General features: G+C 38.9%; 1 protein-coding gene across 4 annotated transcripts in view; it reads right to left on the reverse strand.

The window, feature by feature from the left end:
- The window catches only part of ASCC3 (activating signal cointegrator 1 complex subunit 3), a 530489-nt gene that overhangs the window by 265338 nt on the left and 242945 nt on the right, over window positions 1–22206 (reverse strand). For all 4 annotated transcript variants that reach the window (XM_037894528.2, XM_037894526.2, XM_043542702.1 and 1 more), the window contains exon 13: window positions 20105–20176. In XM_037894528.2, the coding sequence (XP_037750456.1) occupies window positions 20105–20176 (72 nt within the window). The remainder of the gene's footprint in view (window positions 1–20104; window positions 20177–22206) is intronic.

The following is a 22206-nucleotide window of genomic DNA, read 5'->3' on the forward strand; positions in this document are numbered from 1 at the left end:
TATAACCTTTTATGATAAGTAGGCCTGGTCCATGACACTGATAACCTGAGGATTGAGGACAGAATAAAGGACTAAAATCAGTGCCAGGTGATAATTTAAATAAATCCTCAGCCTCTTCTAATGCATTATTAAACTAATTTGTAGCATTTCAATATAAAGTCTGCATGCAGAACAGCATAGGAATGTAGCAAATTGTAATTAAGTATGTAAATTCTGATGAAATAATCCAGCAAGCAAACTGCATAAGGTTGACTCAATGTAGAAAATAACTGAAAAAGGTAGTACGTATAAATGCATTTTAAAAAATCAGAACTTCAGAAGTTACCCTGGGGGCAGGCATGCACGCTGCACCAAGTCAAAGGACAGCATAGTGGTGATTATCGTACTCTGCTTTTGGAGGCCTTGTGCTTTACTGAGGGCTTGTCTATACAGTGCAGTAATTCACTTGGGGAGGGTGTTGAATTCTAAAGTGCACCAACGTGCACACTAGGGAACTTCCGGTGTATGCCAGCAGGGTCTATACAAGTCAGTGTGCAACATGTCGGTGCGCTTTAAAATTCACACGCCACTGGCACGCATTTCCATGCTGTCTAGATAAGCCCTGAGACACAATGTTTTCAGGAGCTCCAACTGTACTGGACAGTTTAACCTTTAGAGCGGTATTAACACTGAGAAGGACCAAGCATGGGAATCAATAGCTCCCCACTGCTGGACCCTTTCCCTGCTTCAGTGAAAGACTCCAGCAGCGGAGAAAGGTTCTGGCTGGGGGAGGCAGCAGGGAAAGTCCTCGGCAGTTCCCATCGTCCAGAGCCTTTTCCTGTTGTCTCTCCCCTCCCCTCCCGTCCCACAGCCTTTCATTGACACGTGTAGCTACACACACCAGTGTGGACACAGCTTGCTTTTCACTGCAGCGTGTAGCTATCCATACCCTCCACACTACCCTCAGTCATGTGCAGTGTAGATGTTGCCAAAGGCTAAGCCCATTGGAGACCACAGAGTATTACTTTTCTTTTGTTCCTGTTCAAATAAATTAGTACTTTAAAATATTTGACAATTTTTATTATTTGACAATATTTGACTGGTCAACTGACCAATTATTTTTGGACCGGTCAAATACCCCACAAACTAGCAATATTGATTGGTGAGTCCACTTCTCAATGGATATCACTCTTGAAAGAAAAGAGCCCTACGGCACAGAAGTGCACTAAGGGGTAGAAAATATGGTCTTGATACTGTAATGATGAAGCTTAAGGTTGTATTTGCTGCCATTTGCACCAGGCACACTAAAATACACAAATTAAAAATGATTAGATAAATACTGTATACAGGAATGTGCCTTTTTTTCTGGGCATCATTTTAAAGCTCTTCTACATCAAACTTTAGAACAAATCTTAACTCTACACTGAACTCTTGTTTGTACATTTGAAACTTTCAAAGTGCACCTTCAAGCATTTATTCACTGTTTCCTTTTATGTTAACTCTGCTCACATATTTTTTGTTTATTAGAGTTGTGTTCGTGCAGCAACATATGTATTTTTAGCAGCATCTCTGCTGTTACTTTAGGGGGTCACTGGTGTCAATTTGTTTTAAATGATTTAAAATAATGCCTCATTTCTTCCAGTTAATCTCATTTCAAGAACTTGCACAGTTTTGCTTGAGTTCAGTGATGACTGCAGATACCACAGTGACCTATCAGGTCACAACACCATGAGCCAATATAGTCATTGGAATAATTGGCTCTGCAGTTAAGTGTGTTCATAATGCTGCACTCACTCTGAAAGGGAAAGGTCTGTCCCGCATGGATTCTCAAGATATTTAGACCTAAGAATGTTGAGTTTCATATTGTATGTGAAAGATTGACACAAAACATTATTAACTAGCTACCAACGGCAGAAAAGAGGATATTACATTGCTGTTAGATATGTAGGGAAAGATTTTAAAAGGAATTTGGGCACATTAAAACATAGATAAGTGTGTAGTGGGATTTACATAAGAACCAAAGTCCCACTGACATACTTTCCCAAGAGATCTAACCTCTGTGAAATCTGTAAAGTTAGGTTTCAGTGCTCTAGCCTCCAGCTCTGCTATAAAAATCTCAACTTTTTTTTATTAAGTAACCCAAATATGGATTATTTTTATAAAAGCAATAATGTAGAAACAATGTCAGATTCAAAGTGCAATGCCTACATATTAAATAAAAATAAGTTCGCAAGCATCTCCTAGTATTGTGAAATGCAGGGTTAGCTATACATACATTTTTATCACTAGAAGGGAAAAATCATGAAAAACGAAGTAATTTATTTCTGATGAACTCTTCAGTGGTTGCAGCTGTTTACTGTTGATGAGAGTTTTCCTTATTCTGCAGACACTCCCAGTAAAAATGGGATACAAGAAGGTGCCTAAAACAATCTACTGCAAAAGGAGATTATTACTCCATTTTCTGATCCCCTCTCTTGTGCCCTATCTCACTTTTAGATCATTCTCATCTCCTTGAATGATGACTAGTCAGCAATATGAAATAGAAGGTAGAAATATTACCCCATAAATTGTTACCAATAAAGACGAAAGACAATGATGGAAGTTATCGTTTTTTGGTAAGTGTCATTATTTCTTTACCCTTCAAAATTAATGTCAATGTAATGTTTAACAAGCAGGAGACCACATGCATAGCAGTGAAAAAGAAGTCTAATGCTAAACAGTAAATGGAAAGCTTTGTTAGATATTTAATTGCACTCAGTTTCACGCCCAACCCACAAATATACTTCTTTTCTAATATTAGTGTTCTCATGATACCTGCATCCAAACAAAAATGTGAATAACATGAACAGATAACCAATCTCTCCTTCAATTCCATGTGCCAGAACCCAACTATTCATCCTGATCTTCTGCACTTAAAATTGCAAATAAATAATTTTAAAAGGCTATGCTTGCAATGAGTCTTCAGTCATTTCAAAACCTGTTCCCTCTATTCCCTTCCAGTTATTTAATTGCACTTGACCCTGCCCAGTATTATCAGTCACAAATAAATAAAAATCTTTGCCAAAATCTTTTTCAACCATCAACCCATGTTCCAGTCACTATATTCACCATAGTTCCCATAAGGAAGGAAAGAATTGCAGGTGCCAAATCCAGCTGGACCTGCTGAGTAAGCCCTGTAGATACTCAAGGAGCTATAGACCAGGATCCAGTCAAAAAGTGGGATAAGTGTGGAATTCCATCGCAGGAGAGGTTAAGGCAGGATCATGATCTCAGATTTCTTGGGTGAAGAGGGTGTATTCTGGTACTGAAGGTAAGGAATTATTTTAATAATTTACTGGAAATTTTTGAAAGACTCTGAATAGACCCAGTGGGAGGGGAAGAAAATGCTGAAAAAGTACCGTGGAGACAGGAAAAAGATAGTGAAGATTACTAAACCAACAGCTGATAACAATTAGAGAAACAGCCTATGAACAGCCTTAAAAAAGCAAAATGGAAGGCTCAAACAACAGTACAGAAGACATGATTGCAAATGCCAGGATGAGAGAATTTACGAAGCACCAAAGGGCACTACAGACAGCATATTTCCCAGTAGAGACACATGTTGAGGTGGGCACTTGCTAACACACAGAAGGCTGTTAAAAACATGCAAACAAGTCATCTGGTTTATGTTAGTTGAAAAGCATACTTAAGCCTTCAGATGTGCTGAACAGAAAATGCTTTGACGCTCCTTCTCATATCATCACAAGTTTTTCAGCCTGCACAGGTGAGTCATAAAAGCAATAGGACCACTGAGTGAAGGTGAAAGAGGAGGGGGTTTGAAAGTCCATGCTCTTGCTGATTTTAACCGAATATGCAGTGCTAGCATCAGGTGGCTGTTTAGTGGTGTATTAAAGTGGTGCATAAAAATATTCTTTTGGGGTTTTTTGGGGAAAAATCTAAAGCCTGAAGATTGCACGCACTGGATCTTAGAAATGCACATGTATGAAATTACCTAAACTGTAGCAGCAGCAAAGTAAAAAGCTATCAGTAGTAGAGGAGACATTGAACAGAACTGCAATGCCATCTATTTTTGTCTGCAGTAGCACTCAGTGTGCAGAGTGATCCCTTGCTGGATGTGGCAATGGTGAACTTTCTCCTGAACATGTACAATTGCTCGAGCACTAATGCAAGCCCTGTAGGATGTACAACCTATCCTGGAAAATGATCCCTCACTCTCACAGACCTTGGGAGGCAGGCCAGTCCTCGCTTACAGACAGCCCCCCAACCTGAAGCAAATACTCACCAGAAACTACACTCCGCAGAAACACTAACCCAGGACCAATCTTTGTAACAAACCCCGTTGCCTACTCTGTCCCCATATCTATTCTAGCGACACCATCAAAGGAGCCAACCACATCAGCCACACCACCAGGGGCTCATTCATCTGCACATGTGATATATGCCATCATGTGCCAGCAACGCCCCTCTGCCATGTATATTGGCCAAACTGGACAGTCTCTACGTAAAAGAATAAATGGACACAAATCAGACATCAGGAACGGTAACATACAAAAGCCAGTAGGAGAACACTTCAATCTCCCTGGACATTCAATAACAAATTTAAAAGTAGCCATCCTTCAACAAAAAAACCTTTAAAAACAGACTTCAAAGAGAAACTGCAGAGCTACAATTCATTTGCAAATTTAACACCATTAATTTGGGCTTGAACAGGGACTGGGAGTGGCTGGCGAACTACAAAAGCAATTTTCCCTCTCTTGGTATTGACACCTCCTTATCAGCTATTGGGAGTGGACCATATCCACCTTGACTGAATTGGCCTTGTCAACACTGGTTCTCCAGTGTTGTAAGGTAACTCCCTTCTCTTCATGTGCCAGTATATTTATGCCTTTATCTGTAATTTTCATTCCATGCATCTGAAGAAGTGGGTTTTTTTTACCCATGAAAGCTTATGCCCAAATAAATCTGTTAGTCTTTAAGGTGCCACCGGACTCCTCGTAATTTATGCAGTTCACACTTAAAAAAATGTTGATACAGCACCTCTCCAACTAGGAATTGACACTCCTTTTTGCGGGCCTATCCTGTGAACTGTGAGATGTGTACCCATAATATACCAGTATTGTAACCCTGACAGTGGGTGCTATGTGTAGATATCCTGTGTAATTTTATACTAGCCAAAGTTAGCGAGGAGAAACTGCACTATCAGAAATTATAGCACTTCAGTAGAATTGTAAGTGCAACTCTATACTGTAGGAAAGGCCAATGGTGCCCATGGGCAGCAGAGCTTGGGGGAGAAAAGCTGTAATACAAAAGAGCAGCAGACTCAGCAGCTTCAGAGCTGTATGAAAAACATTCACAAGGTTGTGGGCAGGAACTGGGACAGGATGTTTCTTAAAAGTTTATCAAAAGAGGGGAAGAACTTGAGAAAACAGCACCTAAGGCAGAATTGCCCAGGTTAGGAGCTAAGAAACAGTCAAAATGGCAAAGGATTAAACAGTGGTGGCTAAGGAACAGAGAAGCCAGCAACAGAATCCCTATGGTTGGGAAGCAATAGAAACATTACCAAGTTCAGTAAGAGTCAGAAAACAATAGAGGGGGTATAAAAGCACAATGCAGAGAAGTAGATATCAGAGGCCTGTTGAAACAGCATAGGAGGCCTGGGGAACAAAGGACTTGTTTTGAAGGCTTAAGTAACATAAGAAAAAGTCATCTGGGCAACAAAAAAGGCTGGAGGAACAGAGGGGGCCTTCAAGCTGTCGGGGAACTTCAGAAAAAAGCCAGAAAGGGTCGTAAGTGCAGCCTGAGGAAAGCATTATTTTCTCAAAAGGCCTTGATAAAAACCATCAATGATGCCATTATTTCATATTTTACAAACTATTGATAGGTAATGTTTTGGTGAAGGAAAGGTAAATGTTCTGTTAGTTTTTTGTATACTATCTTTACAAAGGAAGTCCTGTCAGCCATAAAACACCTATGTATTTAAGTGACAATAAGACTCAAATTCTCAGCAGCAAGCCTTTTCAGAGCTGATGGGGATAATCTGAGAGCAGCTCAAGACCTGAATGAGATCAGATCTTGCTCTGTACAGAGACAAGGAGATAAAACAGCAAGAGGCCAACAATGGCATGAGACAGAAAAGATGACCACACAAAAAATAAATGGGATCTGAGTGGAAAGGAGTTTGGGACCAAGTTACTCAGACACCCAAACCTGATCAGAGTGCAAGAACACATTTTTCCAGGCAAAAGAACTTAAATTGGTGTTATGGTTGCAAATATGTACTAATTGCCTACAGGAAAGAGTCTTTAATAAACCATGTTATGTTTAAAAACCAAATCAATAAAACCCTGCAAGCTAAGCAATTCATTACGTCTACAAAAATAAATAAAAAAACAGAAATGTAAAGTTAATCAGCATCATTTCTGCCATTGGTATCTTCACACTACCCTGGAAATCGACAACTCCTAATGCATGGGCAAATGTTTTCACAGTGTGGTCCACAATTTAATCCAGAAATTGTTTCACGTCCCACCTGTCCTCCCATTCGTTATTCACTTCCCTCCCCCTGCTTACAGCTGCTTACAAAGAAAAATAATAATAGATAAGTATTTAGTGGGCTTTACTTTATCTTTAAATGTAATTTGGCCAATACAGTAAGACCAGCCAGCTCTCCACAGACTGTAAGTTTCCACATACTCCATGCCCAGTTATGCCACACATTCTCGCATCATCGTCCAGTGCAACACAGAGACACAGCTGGTCAGAAAGTGTTTTTTTTTGGCAGAAACTTTCAACTTTTCATTGAAAAGCTGAAAACTGATCCCCCTCACCCCAGTTTTGCCAACTGAAAACTAACAGGAAAAAAATATATCAAAGATTCTTTAGGAAAGCAAACACTTTTCACAAAAGGTTTTGTTTAGTTGAATACCCAATCTTCTGTCTGAAAGACAGATGGAAAAATTTTGACCAACTTTAATAGATAGGCTTAAGGGAACTGCACTTTGTTGTAACACCTACAGGAAAGAGGACAACAAAAAGCAGAAAGTAAAGCATCTGGCAGAAGACCAAGTTACCCCTGAAGCAGGAGAATCAGGCCACAGATGGGGAGCATATGTAACTGGGATTATTGCAGGCAAATTATATACAACTACTTGTACATTGCCTTTTCTGCAACTTAGTTTAAATCTTTACTGAAACAGAGACAAGAAAGCAAGCATTATACGGAATCAAACCAAAGGCTACAGTATTTAAAACCCTGAATTTAGCTCTTAAGACCTCTCAGTCATATTCAGAGGGGGAAAAAAAATCACGCAATTGCTTAGTATGAAAATATTTATATTTCATACAAACAACAGTATTTGAAATATTCTGAAAGATCTTTAAGACGTGTCAGTAACTAGCAGCATTCGCTCCGCTGTTGTTAATTTACTTTCTCTCCTTAGTTTGGGTCAGAAACAATCTTTGCATCCAAAACGTTACAGGTTTTAAAACATTAGCATACAAAATAATCCATCCCTCCAATTCTTAAAAGGCTCTCACTTAACAACATACTGCCCTTCCCAATAAACTCAACAATATCAGATGAGAGATTTATAACCCCTGATCTCATTCAGCTCTGCCTCTTCTTTTCCTTACTAATCAGGACAGCATTCCTATTTAAAGTAGCAAGCCAATAGGCAAATATGGCTTCCACAACCTCATGAAGTGACAAAAATTTCCCTTGCAGTGCTCCTTCTAGGTCTTTAAAACACAGTGCAGACCATGCATTATTTTAATTAAGCACTTTGTTGGCAGATAAAGACTGGAATAACATTCACCTCTAGACAATATGTTACAGAGTTTGAGAACCATCGCTGACAGCAACAATATATTCTGGCCTTGTATTGTCATTCTTCAGCTGAGTTCACTGGGAGCTTCCAGTAACTTTTATAGATGCACATATGCACACCTATAAACATTTCTAATACCATTCCTTTAACTCATGACAAAACTGAGTTGTTCCAAAAGCTGATTTAAACCTAATTTTTCTTTTTCCGATCTTTCACAAATGGTTTACCTTGTTTAATTCGAATTTGACCAAGAAGCCTCCTCTGATCTGCATGTATAACATTTGAAGCAGAAATTATCTTTTCTGAGTATGCAGAGGGAGGAAAATATCAGGACTATAAAGGAGAACTGGTTATAGCCTTATCTATAGATTGACTACAAACTCTCTATAATATGTATTTGTGTCTGTGTTACATATTTTTTTTGTATGCATGTCAGTATGTGAGAGAGAGAGAACACTTATACCTGTAGTAAAATGTGTGTGTAAGATTCAAATTGACAGAAATTAGATAAGCAAAGAATTGAAGAGTTAAGGTGCCCCAAGCAACTTTAACTCTGCAACTGTGTTGCATTATAAACCTGTGCATTGTCCATCCTCTATGACAGTGGCTCATGAGCGGCACATAACTTTTACAATTAAAGTGTGACTCGCAGAGCCTTTCCCTGCCTCTGCCCCCACTCTCCGCCTATCAGATTGGGGGTAAAGGGGAAGCCTGGGGCTTCTACCATGTGGCAGGGTGGTGGGGCTAGGGCCTTTTGCCAGAGATAACTGGTACCTGCTGAGACAGGAAGCACAATTTAAAGGCTTGCTGTCCCCCAACAGCTTGAGTCACACACCCTTGGCATGCCCCCTTTACCCCGCAGCTCCCAGGTGTTAGCTCCCCAGGGAGAGGCAGCAGCAAAAGCAGCAGCTCTCCCTGCAGCTCCCAGATGTTTACCACTGCCTCTTCCCATGCGCTGGCTCCAGCAGCTGCCATTCAGGGAGGGGGACCTGCGGCACCATGTACTGAGCAAAGCCAGCAAACCGTGGTAAAAATCTGGGGCAGAGGCACGTGAGCCCCAAACCCTAGGAGGTGCCTCCCAGTTCCCGAACTTCTGAACATTGTGTTGTATGTTGTTTGGAGGGTCAGTAAGTTTCGCTACCTCTGCTCTGTGAGGATTCTTTATGTGAAAGGAGAGAGAGAGAATAAAATCCTTACTAAACAATCTAATGAAGCACGTTAGACTGAGCATCTCTTTCTACAGATGTGTTTGTCACAGTTTCAGGGTAACTGCACCTGTATCTCCCTCTGTGGTCCACTGCCAGAGTGCCCAGTCAGGTCTCCAACAGTATCTGTCTCTGGACAGTGAACCTTGTCCCATTCCCTTCTGACCAGGGGTCTTAAGGTTTCACAAATCCCTGCCTTACACGGAGATACCCCCAGCAAGCCAGTCTGCCTGAAGGCCAGCACCTGCAGTTTGCTTTCTCTCCAAGAGCTATGAACAGTATATTGCATTCCCACCAATTACAAGTTACCATTCAGCTCTTTCTAAGCAAGCACTTTTATTCTTAAGGTAAAAGCATTATAGAAAACATAGCAAAAAAATAAGCATTCCTACATACATGTTAAAAGCTTACCAGAGGTCTCCCATCAATCTTATGGGGCCCTAGTAGACTAAAGTCTTTCTGACCCATTTGGAAGGGTTGGTGCCCCCCTCGGACATACACTCCTGTCCATTGGCTGTATCAGAAAGAAGGCCCTCACTCTGTTTAAGTCCAGCCTTTTTATGTGAAAAGCCTTTCTTTTTCAATTGTCTCTGGAAAACTCACTTTGAACCAGTATATTCAAGCCTTCCAAGAGGTGCTCTCTCTCTGGAGGTATCTACAACCTGAGTGATCACCTTAATCACCCCCTAGCCTCATTGTTTTTAGTTTCTAGAGGAGCTGTGGCAACCCCCGCCCCCCGGAGTTGTATATACTCCCTGGCCCATAAAAAACATTTAAAAACTTAATACAGTATGTTCTCCCAAAGATACTGCAGGGAGTTGCAACATCTGTCACAGTCTTAAGGATGTCATGCAGCCCGATATGACACTCAGCCTGTTTTCATATCTCCTGTGTAACTTCATAAAAACTGTCCTGTTCATTGCATCTTGTAAATATATCATGGCGGAAACAAACTTCAAATTTGTCTTCCACCCAAATGTTGAGTTGTCATTGCATAAAACTGTTAAACTTTTTGAAAACTGCAATTCAAAGATTTCTTAAAAATGCCAGTATTTCCAAAAAACAAACTATCCCTCATCCCCAGCCACCCCCCAAATCTTTTCACCGACATATGCACATGAAGAAATTGATTCAGAAAGATCATTTGTAGGAGAACGGAGATGTAGCAGAATACCTTCATTACAACAAAATCCATGCATGACAGAGACTGACATCTGTCCAAAATATGTACAAAATTTAAGGATATGGTGCAACAAGTCCTCCTAGTTATTTCTTTGGTTCTGTTTAGTATGCAACCATGCACTGCTTGTGGAGTTATGAAACAGAAAATGTAGTTAACGGTGAAAAATTGTGACTAAAAAGAGAATAAAGAAAAAAGAAAATGTGAAAGCAACCTTCTTGTCCATTCAACTGGTAATACATTAAACGCTCATGAAAGCTTATGCTCAAATCAATTGGTTAGTCTCTAAGGTGCCACAAGTACTCCTTTTCTTTTTGCGAATACAGACTAACACGGCTGCTACTTTGAAACCTGTCATTAAAAAGTCTATAAAAGCAGCACTGAAATGGCTTCCTATGTCATCAAGTGGGGACTTCAGAAATGATCAGCACTTGGGCACAGGAAGGGCAAAGGGAAGGAGGGAAGGTATGGTAAAACACCAGTTTGATTGCTCGAGCAGCTGAGAGATTTCTGCAAAGGCAGATGATTGATAGTGTGTGGGACTGACAGTGTGTACAGCAGACACAAGTAATGGCATGTGTAAAGTAACTAGAAGCTTCCGGATGAAACACTGAGAAACATAAAACTTGTTTTTGAAAAAGAAAGATTTGCTAAGTTGCATAGATAAGAAAAGCAGAGTTTGTGTTTAGAAATAAACTAGAAAAAACAAATGTATGTGGTTTCTCACTTCAGTTATAAAACATATTAAGATTGTAACATCCCTGTAATTCTATTCAATTACTTCATCCAATTTTAGGATCATTTGTGCCTGGTTTACATTTTGGAACAAAGCAACTGCATGCCATTCTATGAAATGCCACCAATACTGGCTGAGAAGATAATCCTGTTAGTAGGACTGCCGTTTCCCTCTCTGCTGCTACAGCCTCTTCTCTATCACTGTGTAATTATCAAATGTTTTTCTTAAAAGAATAAATCATTTATTAAAAACAAAGAAAATCAGTCAGGAAGATCTAACCAACAGGTGGGTATGAGAAAAACAATACAAAAATGAGAACACAGTAAGTTTGGTGTGTGAATGGGGAACAAAGATACAACAGCTGATGCTAGGCACATATCAAAGTTTTCAGAAAAACTTTATTATCTTTCAATTTTAATGGCTTCAAGAGTTGTCACTTGAAGTCTTAAGGAGGTATTTTGATAAAAAAATCTTGTGATGGAAATCTACATCTTTAGTCGACACTACAGAAAGAGCAGTTTAAATTAAAAAGCACATGGAAACCTTTGAGCCATTTTCTAATCTCTGTTTTCTTAGTATTGTAGCTGTAAGAAAGTTTACAAAACAGAAACAAAACACAGTTGGGCAAACATCCATTATTATCCATGGGGGGGGGTTCACTCAGAGAAATTATATAGCTCCACTTGCATTTGTAATTCAAAGTGAAGCCCACAAACGAGATGTCTCATTAGTTTGAGCAGATGGATCAAAATTAAAGGCTGAATCACCAACTTTTAATTTCCCAGTAGCCAGGAAGAGTTTGAGTCTTGCAGAGTATGACTGTTAAAAAATCAACATGAAAAGATTTTCTCCATCTGTCTTAACACATGCCTATGTAGAATACAACTACCTCCTACTGTCCTTACTCTTTAAAAATGAAAATGCACATTACATCCATTAAACATAGGAACATACAACTTCAGCTGAATATCTCACTGCAATCTGTAGTAAAATAATGTGATACGAACAAACCAACCTGACTTTAGTCTGAGTAAATTAGGTCTCCTGTCAACACAGCGCAATGTAGACACCGCAGTAAGTGGATCTAACTACGTCGACTTCAGTTATGTTATTCACATAACTGAAGTTGCATAAATTAGATCTATTTACCGCGGTAGCGTATACCAGCCCTAAGACTTACCAAAAACGTTCCTAGTTGGAAAGAACAAAAACACTAACTCAGGAACCTATCCTTGCAACAAAGCCCATTGCCAACTGTGTCCACATATCTTTTCAGGGGACACCATCAAAGGGCCTAATCACATCAGCCACACTATCAGAGGCTCATTCACCTGCGCATCTACCAGTGTGATATATGCCATCATGTGCCAGCAATGCCCCTCTGCCATGTACATTGGACAAACTGGACAGTCTCTACGTAAAAGAATAAATGCACACAAATCAGACGTCAAGAATTAGAACATTCAAAAACCAGTTGGAGAACACTTCAATCTCTTTGGTCACTCGATTACAGACCTAAAAGTTGCCATTCTTCAACAAATAAACTTCAAAAACAAACTCCAATGAGAGACTGCTGAATTGGAATTAATTTGCAAACTGGATACAATTAACTTAGGCTTGAATAAAGACTGAGAGTGGATGGGTCATTACACAAAGTAAAACTATTTCCCCTTGTTTATTTCCCCTCCTACTGTTCTTGTAAAATGCTAGAAATGGCCCACCTTGATTATCACTACAAAAGGTTCCCCCCTCCACCCCCGCTGGTAATAGCTCACCTTCTCTGATCACTCTTATTACAGCGTGTATGGTAACACCCATTGTTTCATGTTCTCTGTGTATATAAAATCTCCCCACTGTATTTTCCACTGTATGCATCCGATGAAGTGAGCTGTAGCTCACGAAAACTTATGCTCTAATACATTTGTTAGTCTCTAAGGTGCCACAAGTCCTCCTTTTGTTTTTGGTAAAGACTCTCACAAGAGCACACAGAGGAAACTTGATAACCACAAAAGGGAAGTACTAATTCCGGTCCTGGATTTAAAAAAAGGATAGTTATTTCCCTCTAATTCTGTTTCTGTCACACAGGATTCTCATTATTGCATCTTCTGCTTCAGTGTGAGACAGAGCATACAGCTTTTTGGTCCTCTGAGGTAGTGATAGTAGAGACGAACATGAGATATCCCTCTTCTGACAGTAATACACTACCTCCTCAGCACCTAGAACCTTCCAGCTAGTTACTAAACTGCACACTGACAGCCTAAAGGATACAAAGAAAGATTCCAAAGAGCATGACCCTTAGCTGGGTGAAATAATCCTCTAAAATATCTTACAAAGAAGGAGATTTACATGTAAAGGAGAGGAAACGATTTGCAGATACCATGTACACACAATCCATACTCTCAGGAAGTAAGTAGCTTGAGGCATATATAAAAATATAGAATGGCAAAACATAATAGGCAATATTAAAGAAACACACTCATGCCCAACCTGGATGCAAAAAAGTTTATTTGTAAAACAAGGAGCGTCACACAATGACAATTCTAGAAAAACAAATGCTACTCTTAAAGGATTCAAAAATTCCTTCCGGGGTGCTATCTGTCCTCCCACCTGGGGAGAGGATAGAGGATCCAGAGACACATTAATGTCTACATTTTTACTACACATTTTGATATAATGTTAGATAGCAAGAGTGACTATAGAAGCTATCTTGATAGTAGGAAAAAAAGCAACCAATTTGCCTAACATGGTTCATATTAATCTACAACACACTCTGCTGCAGAGTAGTATGACGGCAAATGGATTAGTGGGAATTAAAAAAAAGACCACATATTCAGAGAATAGACTCTGCAGTTACAATAGCTAGGATAAAAAGAAAGAAACACCAATCACCAGCTAGAGTCATTACAAAAATTCCTTCATCTTCAAACTATAATACTCTATTGCAACACCATGTGGATTATGGATAGGTTTATGCTTCTTTTGAAGCATTCTACATTGTCAGGGGCAGGATGCCAGACTACACAGACAATCAGCCCATTCCAGGATGGTAAATCCTATGTTTCTTTAGTACTTAACACAGAAACACGCATATTTTAAAACTTCAAATTAAAAAGAAAAATGTTGGTAATTTCAATATGCATTTTACCATTTTCCGTAAGATTGTTTTCTCAATTACATCTGTTTTTTTTAAGATATCCCTCAGCTACTTACATCTGATACACTGTGGGCATCACTGAATTAAAATACAATAAACTGACTTGTTGTAATTTTACATGCATGCAGTATTTAAATTTCTCTTCCGGATATTCAACGTACTGACAAGAAAACACATCTGCAAATGGTTTGAAGTAGAAAATGTCAAGCAACCATATTTATCCTGAAATTTTAAGGTCAGTAAGCTAAACAACTCTGTGCACTAAACAGCATTTTTGTCACTCACTAGTTAAAACCATTATATAACATCCATACATTAAACTTTTAAACAAGAAAGTGCTCAAACTTATAGTGTCTTTAAAAAGTTACTATCAACAGCAATCTGGATCTCTCAACGTGGAACCAAATTGAGATTTAAATAGCAAAGAAAACAATAATTCTGCTGAGAGTGAAAATGTACTGTTTATTGAGCTGTTAGTTTGAAATATAATATTCAAAAATTGAGTTCAGTGATTGTGTCAGCTATTGAAATTGTTACATTAAGATGACAAACTTCATTTGACTTCTCTCAGCCATAGTATAGACCTCAAAGTAAAATGCAAACCCACAGTCATATTTTTATTTGTACTGAACCTCAAAATGATTTTCAAGTAAAGTTACACAAACAAAAAAATTTCTTCCAAGGAGATTACACTGCTTACAAAGTTTTATTTGAATTTCCTCTATAATAATATAAGGTTATTGTAGTTTGTAGCACAATGAAATCAAGAAAGCAATTTGTCCTTTAGCCAAGAAGATTGTTCCACTCAAATCTCCTAATGGAGGCATCACTGACAGATGCAATGCTGGGCGGACACTATCACAAATTTTACTCATGTGAAACCACTGTTTCTGAAGCGGCACTAAATGGGATCCCCAGGCTCCAAATTATCAAAGAGCTTAGTTTAGAACCATCTATAAGTGATCTTGAAAAGGTGATCACCTCCCTAGCATTAGAAAGCCCAAAGGAAAAGACGGAATTCCACTAAAGTACTGAAAGGAGGAGGACAGATTGTGCTTAAATATCTGTACAATATCCTTGCTTGTTGGGGGGAAGGAGTGATAGCACAAGACATAAAGGATGACAACAACATAATGTTGTATAAAAATAAAGGATATCAGAGTGATTACAACAACTACAGGGGAATCACTCTCTATTGTGACAGGTTTCAGAGTAGCAGCCGTGTTAGTCTGTATTCGCAAAAAGAAAAGGAGTACGTGTGGCACCTTAGAGACTAACCAATTTATTTGAGCATGAGCTTTCGTGAGCTACAGCTCACTTCATCGGATGCATTCAGTGGAAAATACAGTGGGGAGATTTATATACATAGAGAACATGAAACAATGGGTGTTACCATACACGCTGTAACCAGAGTGATCACTTAAGATGAGCTATTACCAGCAAGGGTGGGGCGGGGGGGGGAGAGAACCTTTTGTAGTGATAATCAAGGTAGGCCATTTCCGGCAGTTGACAAGAACATCTGAGGAACAGTGGGGGGTCGGGGGTGGGAAATAAACATGGGGAAATAGTTTTACTTTGTGTAATGACCCATCCACTCCCAGTCTCTATTCAAGCCTAAGTTAATTGTATCCAGTTTGCAAATTAATTCCAATTCAGCAGTCTCTTGTTGGAGTCTGTTTTTGAAGTTTTTTTGTTGAAGAATGGCAACTTTTAGGTCTGTAATCGAGTGACCAGAGAGATTGAAGTGTTCTCCAACTGGTTTTTGAATGTTCTAATTCTTGACGTCTGATTTGTGTGCATTTAATTCTTTTACGTAGAGACTGTCCAGTTTGACCACCGTACATGGCAGAGGAGCATTGCTGGCACATATCACATTGGTAGATGTGCAGGTGAACGAGCCTCTGATAGCGTGGCTGATGTGATTAGGCCCTGTGATGGTGTCCCCTGAATAGATATGTGGACACAGTTGGCAACGGGCTTTGTTGCAAGGATAGGTTCCTGGGTTAATGGTTCTGTTGTGTGGTATGTGGTTGCTGGTGAGTATTTGTTTCAGGTTGGGGGGCTGTCTGTAAGCAAGGACTGGCCTGTCTCCCAAGATTTGTGAGAGTGATGGTCGTCCTTCAGGATAGGTTGTAGATCCTTGATGATACATTGGAGAGGTTTTAGCTGGGGGCTGAAGGTGATGGCTACTGGCATTCTGTTATTTTCTTTGTTGGGCCTGTCCTGTAGCAGGTGACTTCTGGGTACTCTCCTGGTTCTGTCCATCTGTTTCTTCACTTCAGCAGGTGGGTACTGTAGTTGTAAGAATGCTTGATAGAGATCTTGTAGGTGTTTGTCTCTGTCTGAGGGGTTGGAGCAAATGTGGTTGTATTGTAGAGCTTGGCTGTAGACGATGGATTGTGTGAGGTGCTCTGGGTGAAAGCTGGAGGCATGTAGGTAGGAACAGCGGTCAGTAGGTTTCCGGTATAGGGTGGTGTTTATGTGACCATCGTTTATTAGCACCATAGTGTCCAGGATGTGGATCTCTTGTTTGGACTGGTCCAGGCTGAGGTTGATGGTGGGATGGAAATTGTTGAACTCATTGTGGAATTCCTCAAGGGCTTCTTTTCTATGGGTCCAGATGATGAAGATGTCATTAATGTAGCGCAAGTAGAGTAGGGGCATTAGCGGACAAGAGCTGAGGAAGCGTTGTTCTAAGTCAGCCATAAAAATGTTGGCATACTGTGGGGCCATGCGGGTACCCATAGCAGTGCTGCTGATTTGAAGGTATACATTGTCCCCAAATGTGAAATAGTTACGGGTGTTGCTGGAAGAGCATTTTCCTGGGTCACTTTCAACAGATTGCAAGTTCTTGCTGACCATCAAGAGCATAAATCTGGCTTCTGTGCCAGTAGATCAGCCAGCAAGTTACAGTCCCATATGATGTGATCAGTATGACAGCTTTGAAATTAGCAGTGGTCTGAAACAAAGATGTGATCTGGCAGCAACACTCATCAATATATTTTTCTCTTTAGTGGTTCATCATGCTCTCTCATCTACCACCAAGGGTACACAACTTTATACAATATCAGTTGGAAAATTCTTCAACATTGCTCACATGAGAACAAAACAAAGTTAAAGATGTGTTGATGAAAGAACTTCTTTTCACCAATGACGCAGTGCTCATTGCAGACAGTGAATAGGAACTCCAGAAATTTTACAATAGCTTTGTGTTAGCTTGTGATTAATTTGGACTAATCATCAGTCTAAAGAAGATAATGATTATGGCACAAGATGTATTGATAGCACAAGAAGTTTTAATAGCTGACATTATGATAGAAGTTATGCACAAGCCATGTCTGGATCAACTACCTTGGATAATCTATTTTTGGATTACAGGCTTAATTCTCACATCAGAAAGCCAGCCATCACATTCAGCCAACTGACTGAGTGCATGTGAGGTAATAGGAAGCTGACAAAGTTATGCGTTCTGAGTATTCAGACATGAGAGAAAGCTAAACACCTTCCACACCCACTGACTTAAATATCAAGTCAGAAACCAAAGTTCCTGATACTGAAATACTTGAAAACAGAAAATTGCCAAACAATCACTATTCTTAAACACAAATTTCTTTGTTGGCTCAGTCATCTGCACCAGCTGGATGATGGACACATTCCAAATGACCTCTTTATGGAGAACTTGTGGATTCTCCATGGCCACTGGGCTGACCTGGGCTCAGGTTCAAGAATGATCGCAAGCAGGATTTGAAAACTTTCAACACTGACATTGAAAGCTGGGAAAAGGCAGCTAGTGATAGGCTACATTGGAGGGCTGTGCAGCACCAGGGAGTCAAAGAAGCCTAAGAGAGGTTGTGGAGAAAAAGAGAGCAAAGAGGAAAACACAGCAGGCCTCAAGTGCCAATAGTGTGCCATTTCATCTTCCGGCCCTGTGCCTTACACTTGCACTATCTGTGGCAAGGACCGCCGCTTGAGAAGTGGACTTCTTAACCACTTGTGATGCTGTATGACTGAACTGAACTGCTTTGGCGCTTACACCATTGTCTTTGGAGATGGATTATTGCCATCTACTATAGTCTAATATAATCACAAAATAGAGATTTTTTATTATCTTGTAAAAATATATATTTTTCTGTGGCAATACCAGAAATTGTACATATTTAAATCTTACGGCGTTAAAGAGATTGGTACCATTAGGTCTATGCATAGCCAGAGACAATACTAGCAAACCAGGAGAGAACCGAAAGATGATATATAAAACTCACCTAATTGCTCGGGCACTTAATGAGCATGCTTGTTTTTCTATTTACAAATGGTACTGTATGAAGAATCAGCTAAATCCACCTTGCTTGTAACAACAAAATGGGCTACCTCTCCTTTACTTTAACTTCGATGAGATCAGAGATTCTGTGTGCATTATTTGTGACAAAGTCATTTCTCTAGTGCTTAGGCCAGATGGACCATGGTGCCATTTCTTGACAACACATCATCAGAAGGAGGAGAATAAGAGGTTGACACTGACTAATTTGGGGACCTTGAAGATTGAGGACCTTTGAAGTAATTTCTCTCAATTTCAACATCCACTTCCTCTAGTCCTGACCAAATATTTCTTCTGAGAAAGAGAACATATTTTGAAATCCCTCCAAAAAGTGTTTATTCTTAGATGTTTTTGGGAAGGGAACTGAAATCTCTTTTACCTCTAGATCTTTTACTGGAGTTACTATGCAGGGATTGAGCACGTGTTAGCATCTGTTGCTGCACTGGCCATGCACCATAAGGACCATGGCCATTTGTCTTAGATGCACCAAGCTGGTGATCCAGAAGCAGGAAATAAAAGAGTGATAAGCTATTCAGACACGTGGATAATAACCACCCCCACCCCTCGCCAAACTGCTTCTTGATTGGACATCAGTCTGAAACCTAAAAATGCACTTTAGAAACCTCCATTGCAGACTGAAGTGGAGGACTAATTGTGATTTTTATATGGGACATTTCAAAGAGCAAGAGATAGGAGATGCTCTACTACACATTTCAAAAACAATGGAATTCTTTGCCTGTGATGGACATATTAATCTCGGATAGTACACCTCTTAAAACATAGGTGGGATTAGGAAAGGCTGAAAGAAATTCTGATCACTAAAGTTACATTTAGCTACATTTAAAACTATACTTTAGAATTGTCACTCAGGAAAGAGAGAAACTATTTACAGCAAACTTTGAATAGAATCAAATGAGAGATGAATGGTTTAATGACCTCTTATGTAAGTGGAAAGGAAGAAATGATATCTGTTAAAGAGATGGACTTCTCAGTAATGAACCTTATTACCATCATTATAGGAGGAAATATATTTACACATCCCGCAATTGTCAATGGTTGATTTATCGATACATCAAACCCGAATAAAAGCAGGTTGTTCAGCTGGTATGGGGAATCTCTGCAGAAGCACTTTTGAGGGAGGGGAGGGATGGGATAGCTCAGTGGTTTGAGCATTGGCCTGCTAAACCCAGGGTTGTGAGTTCAATCCTTGAGGGGGCCATTTGGGATCTGGGGAAAAATTGGGGATTGGTCCTGCTTTGAGCAGGGGGTTGGACTAGATGACTTCCTGAGGTCCCTTCTAACCCTGGGATTCTATGATGTAGTTCTATAACATAGTTTATTTTTATTATAAAATGTAATATGTCTAAAATCCAGACCTACCATGCATTATGATTCAAAACTAATTATAATCACTTGATATAGTAATATCAGTTGTTTTAAAGCGCTATACCAGAATACTAGACATTTTCAGCCTTATGCTTCTTAGTTAAAAGTTAACATTTAGTCTAAGTTTTTGTGCATGAAAATATTTCTCATTAAAATACTTTTACTGCTCAGAAGAACTCAGAAATTAAGTCTCCGAGTTAACTGTCTTAGAACACAGAAGAGGAAAACAAAGCATTTATTTAAAATACAGACTAGAAATTCTTGTTCAGATATTTTTCAAGAAACAGATTCTGAGTAAAAAAACCAATAAAAAATAAATATACCTGGTGTCCAGCTGTTATTTGCTTCAAAACATTTTCATAACATACTTCGTCCATATTATTCATCTGCTGCACCTGGATAGTAATAAGTGACATTACCAACTGAAAGTAAAAGGCAATCTTTCATTCTAGTTGAAACATACTTTATATTAAATCAATTAAAAAGAATCCACCCAAATACTTATTAGAAACAAATATTAACGTCTAATAAAAAATATAATATAAAAACACTTAGTTTTTTTCCTGTCATAATAAAGTCCTACTAGCATATGCACATAGCACAGTAGGTCTATCAAAATCAAACACAAGTGTTTCAATATCAACCACATCTAAGAATTGATTAATAAAGCAAAATGTATTTGCTATCCATATAGTAACATCCACAGATATAAGATCAGCTCTCCAAGTCATTGTTCATTTCCCCCACATAAATTCAGATAATTCCAGCTAGTATTAAGAGGATTCTCTATAGGTGTACGAGTGTCATGTGAAGTGGAAAGAATTTTGCAGAGTAGCAGATCCTTTTTACACAGAGTTCTATGAATCCATCACATTATTATTTATCAGTAATTCTGTACCAAGAACTTACTATCAAAATTTCTGACATGATGCAAGTGAGAGAAGACAGTGCTGTGCAAGGATGTCAAGAGTAACATTAAAATAAGATTATCCAGTGACTCACAAACAATCACTAAATGTGGCTTTAGTTACAAACATTTAAGGTATTAAGCCAATAACTTTGTCCATATCTTATTAAGCTCTTGTAGGAAGGTATTACAATCTAATGGGGATGAGTAGTTCATTTGAATAGAACCACTGTAAACTTAAGATCTATGCAATTTATATAAACATACACATATTTGTCTGACTCTCTCAATATCACTGCTTACATTCAAACAAAGGTTATACAACATTAAGGTTGTGACAAAATGAAACAAGGGAATTCAAAGTCAGAGCTGACACTCAGTCTCTAGCTCATTTTGTTCATTTAAGGGGGGTGGGGGGGTGACATTTGATAAATGAGTTGAATCTTCCAGTAGAAAAACATGCAACATTCAGAAAATGGAAATGTAACCTCTCTCTGGTATATTCAGAATGGTTGAAAGAATTGTTAAACATGGATTTAATGGAAAAAAATAACTTTACATGGGTGAAATAAATATATCCATATATGGTGTCACATGAATGCCATGAGAATAAGAATACAACATGTGTCTTTCAAACATGGCATTATTACTAAGAGCAACATTTTATAGATTACATTTCATATTCTATAGACTAATTTCATGATACAGGGTTAGGTCTTTCCTGTGTGAATGAAAACTTTCTAAAAGATAAAATGAGTTAAAAGCATAAAGCACAGTATGGCATTCAAATCCTCTATAAGCAGAGCATCACACATTTACCTGGCCCACCCTCCTCTTTTCCATTCAAATTGTCATAGCTAATGAGAATTTCCACTGTACTATCCCAATTTAGGTTTTACACACTACTTAATAAAAAGGAAAAGAAAAAACTTTTTGAGGGGGCTGATGATACTAAGAAAGGAAAGGAAAGAAAAGCGAAATGAACAAATTGTGAGAAGTAGATCAAAAAGATAAAATAAAGGATAAGTGAATGCTAATAGCAATGCTGAGCTTAGATAATGATGACCTATTTAGGATTAGAAGAAATTAAATTATTTACTTTTCTTATAGTTTCATAAACATACATGGGCGCTTTATAAAATACACATGAAAATATGGTCACTCTGGTAGGTAGTATCTGAATTTCGGTGAAACAAAAAGAAAGAGCCCCATTTGTCTGTCCGAGCTGAAGGATGGTGCATGTAAAAGGTTCCATTCTCAGCATCAACAGAACAGACTCTGTTTAAGTTATACACTTCTTGGAATAGGGACCACCCCTTAGTTCATGTTTTGAGCACACTGTTGCTGCTTAGCATCACTACTTAAATGTGCTTACCATCAGAAAAACAAGAACAGAAATACAAATAAAAGGAAAATAAATTTTTGTCTGGCAATGCTGGAAGAAAGGCAGGAGGCCATGGATGTGCTTTAATTAGGCCACAACTTTATTCACTTAAAATATCTGGAAGTACCCAGCAA

This window comes from Chelonia mydas, chromosome 3 (genome assembly GCF_015237465.2).
Source record: "Chelonia mydas isolate rCheMyd1 chromosome 3, rCheMyd1.pri.v2, whole genome shotgun sequence".
Classification (NCBI taxonomy): domain Eukaryota; kingdom Metazoa; phylum Chordata; order Testudines; family Cheloniidae; genus Chelonia; species Chelonia mydas.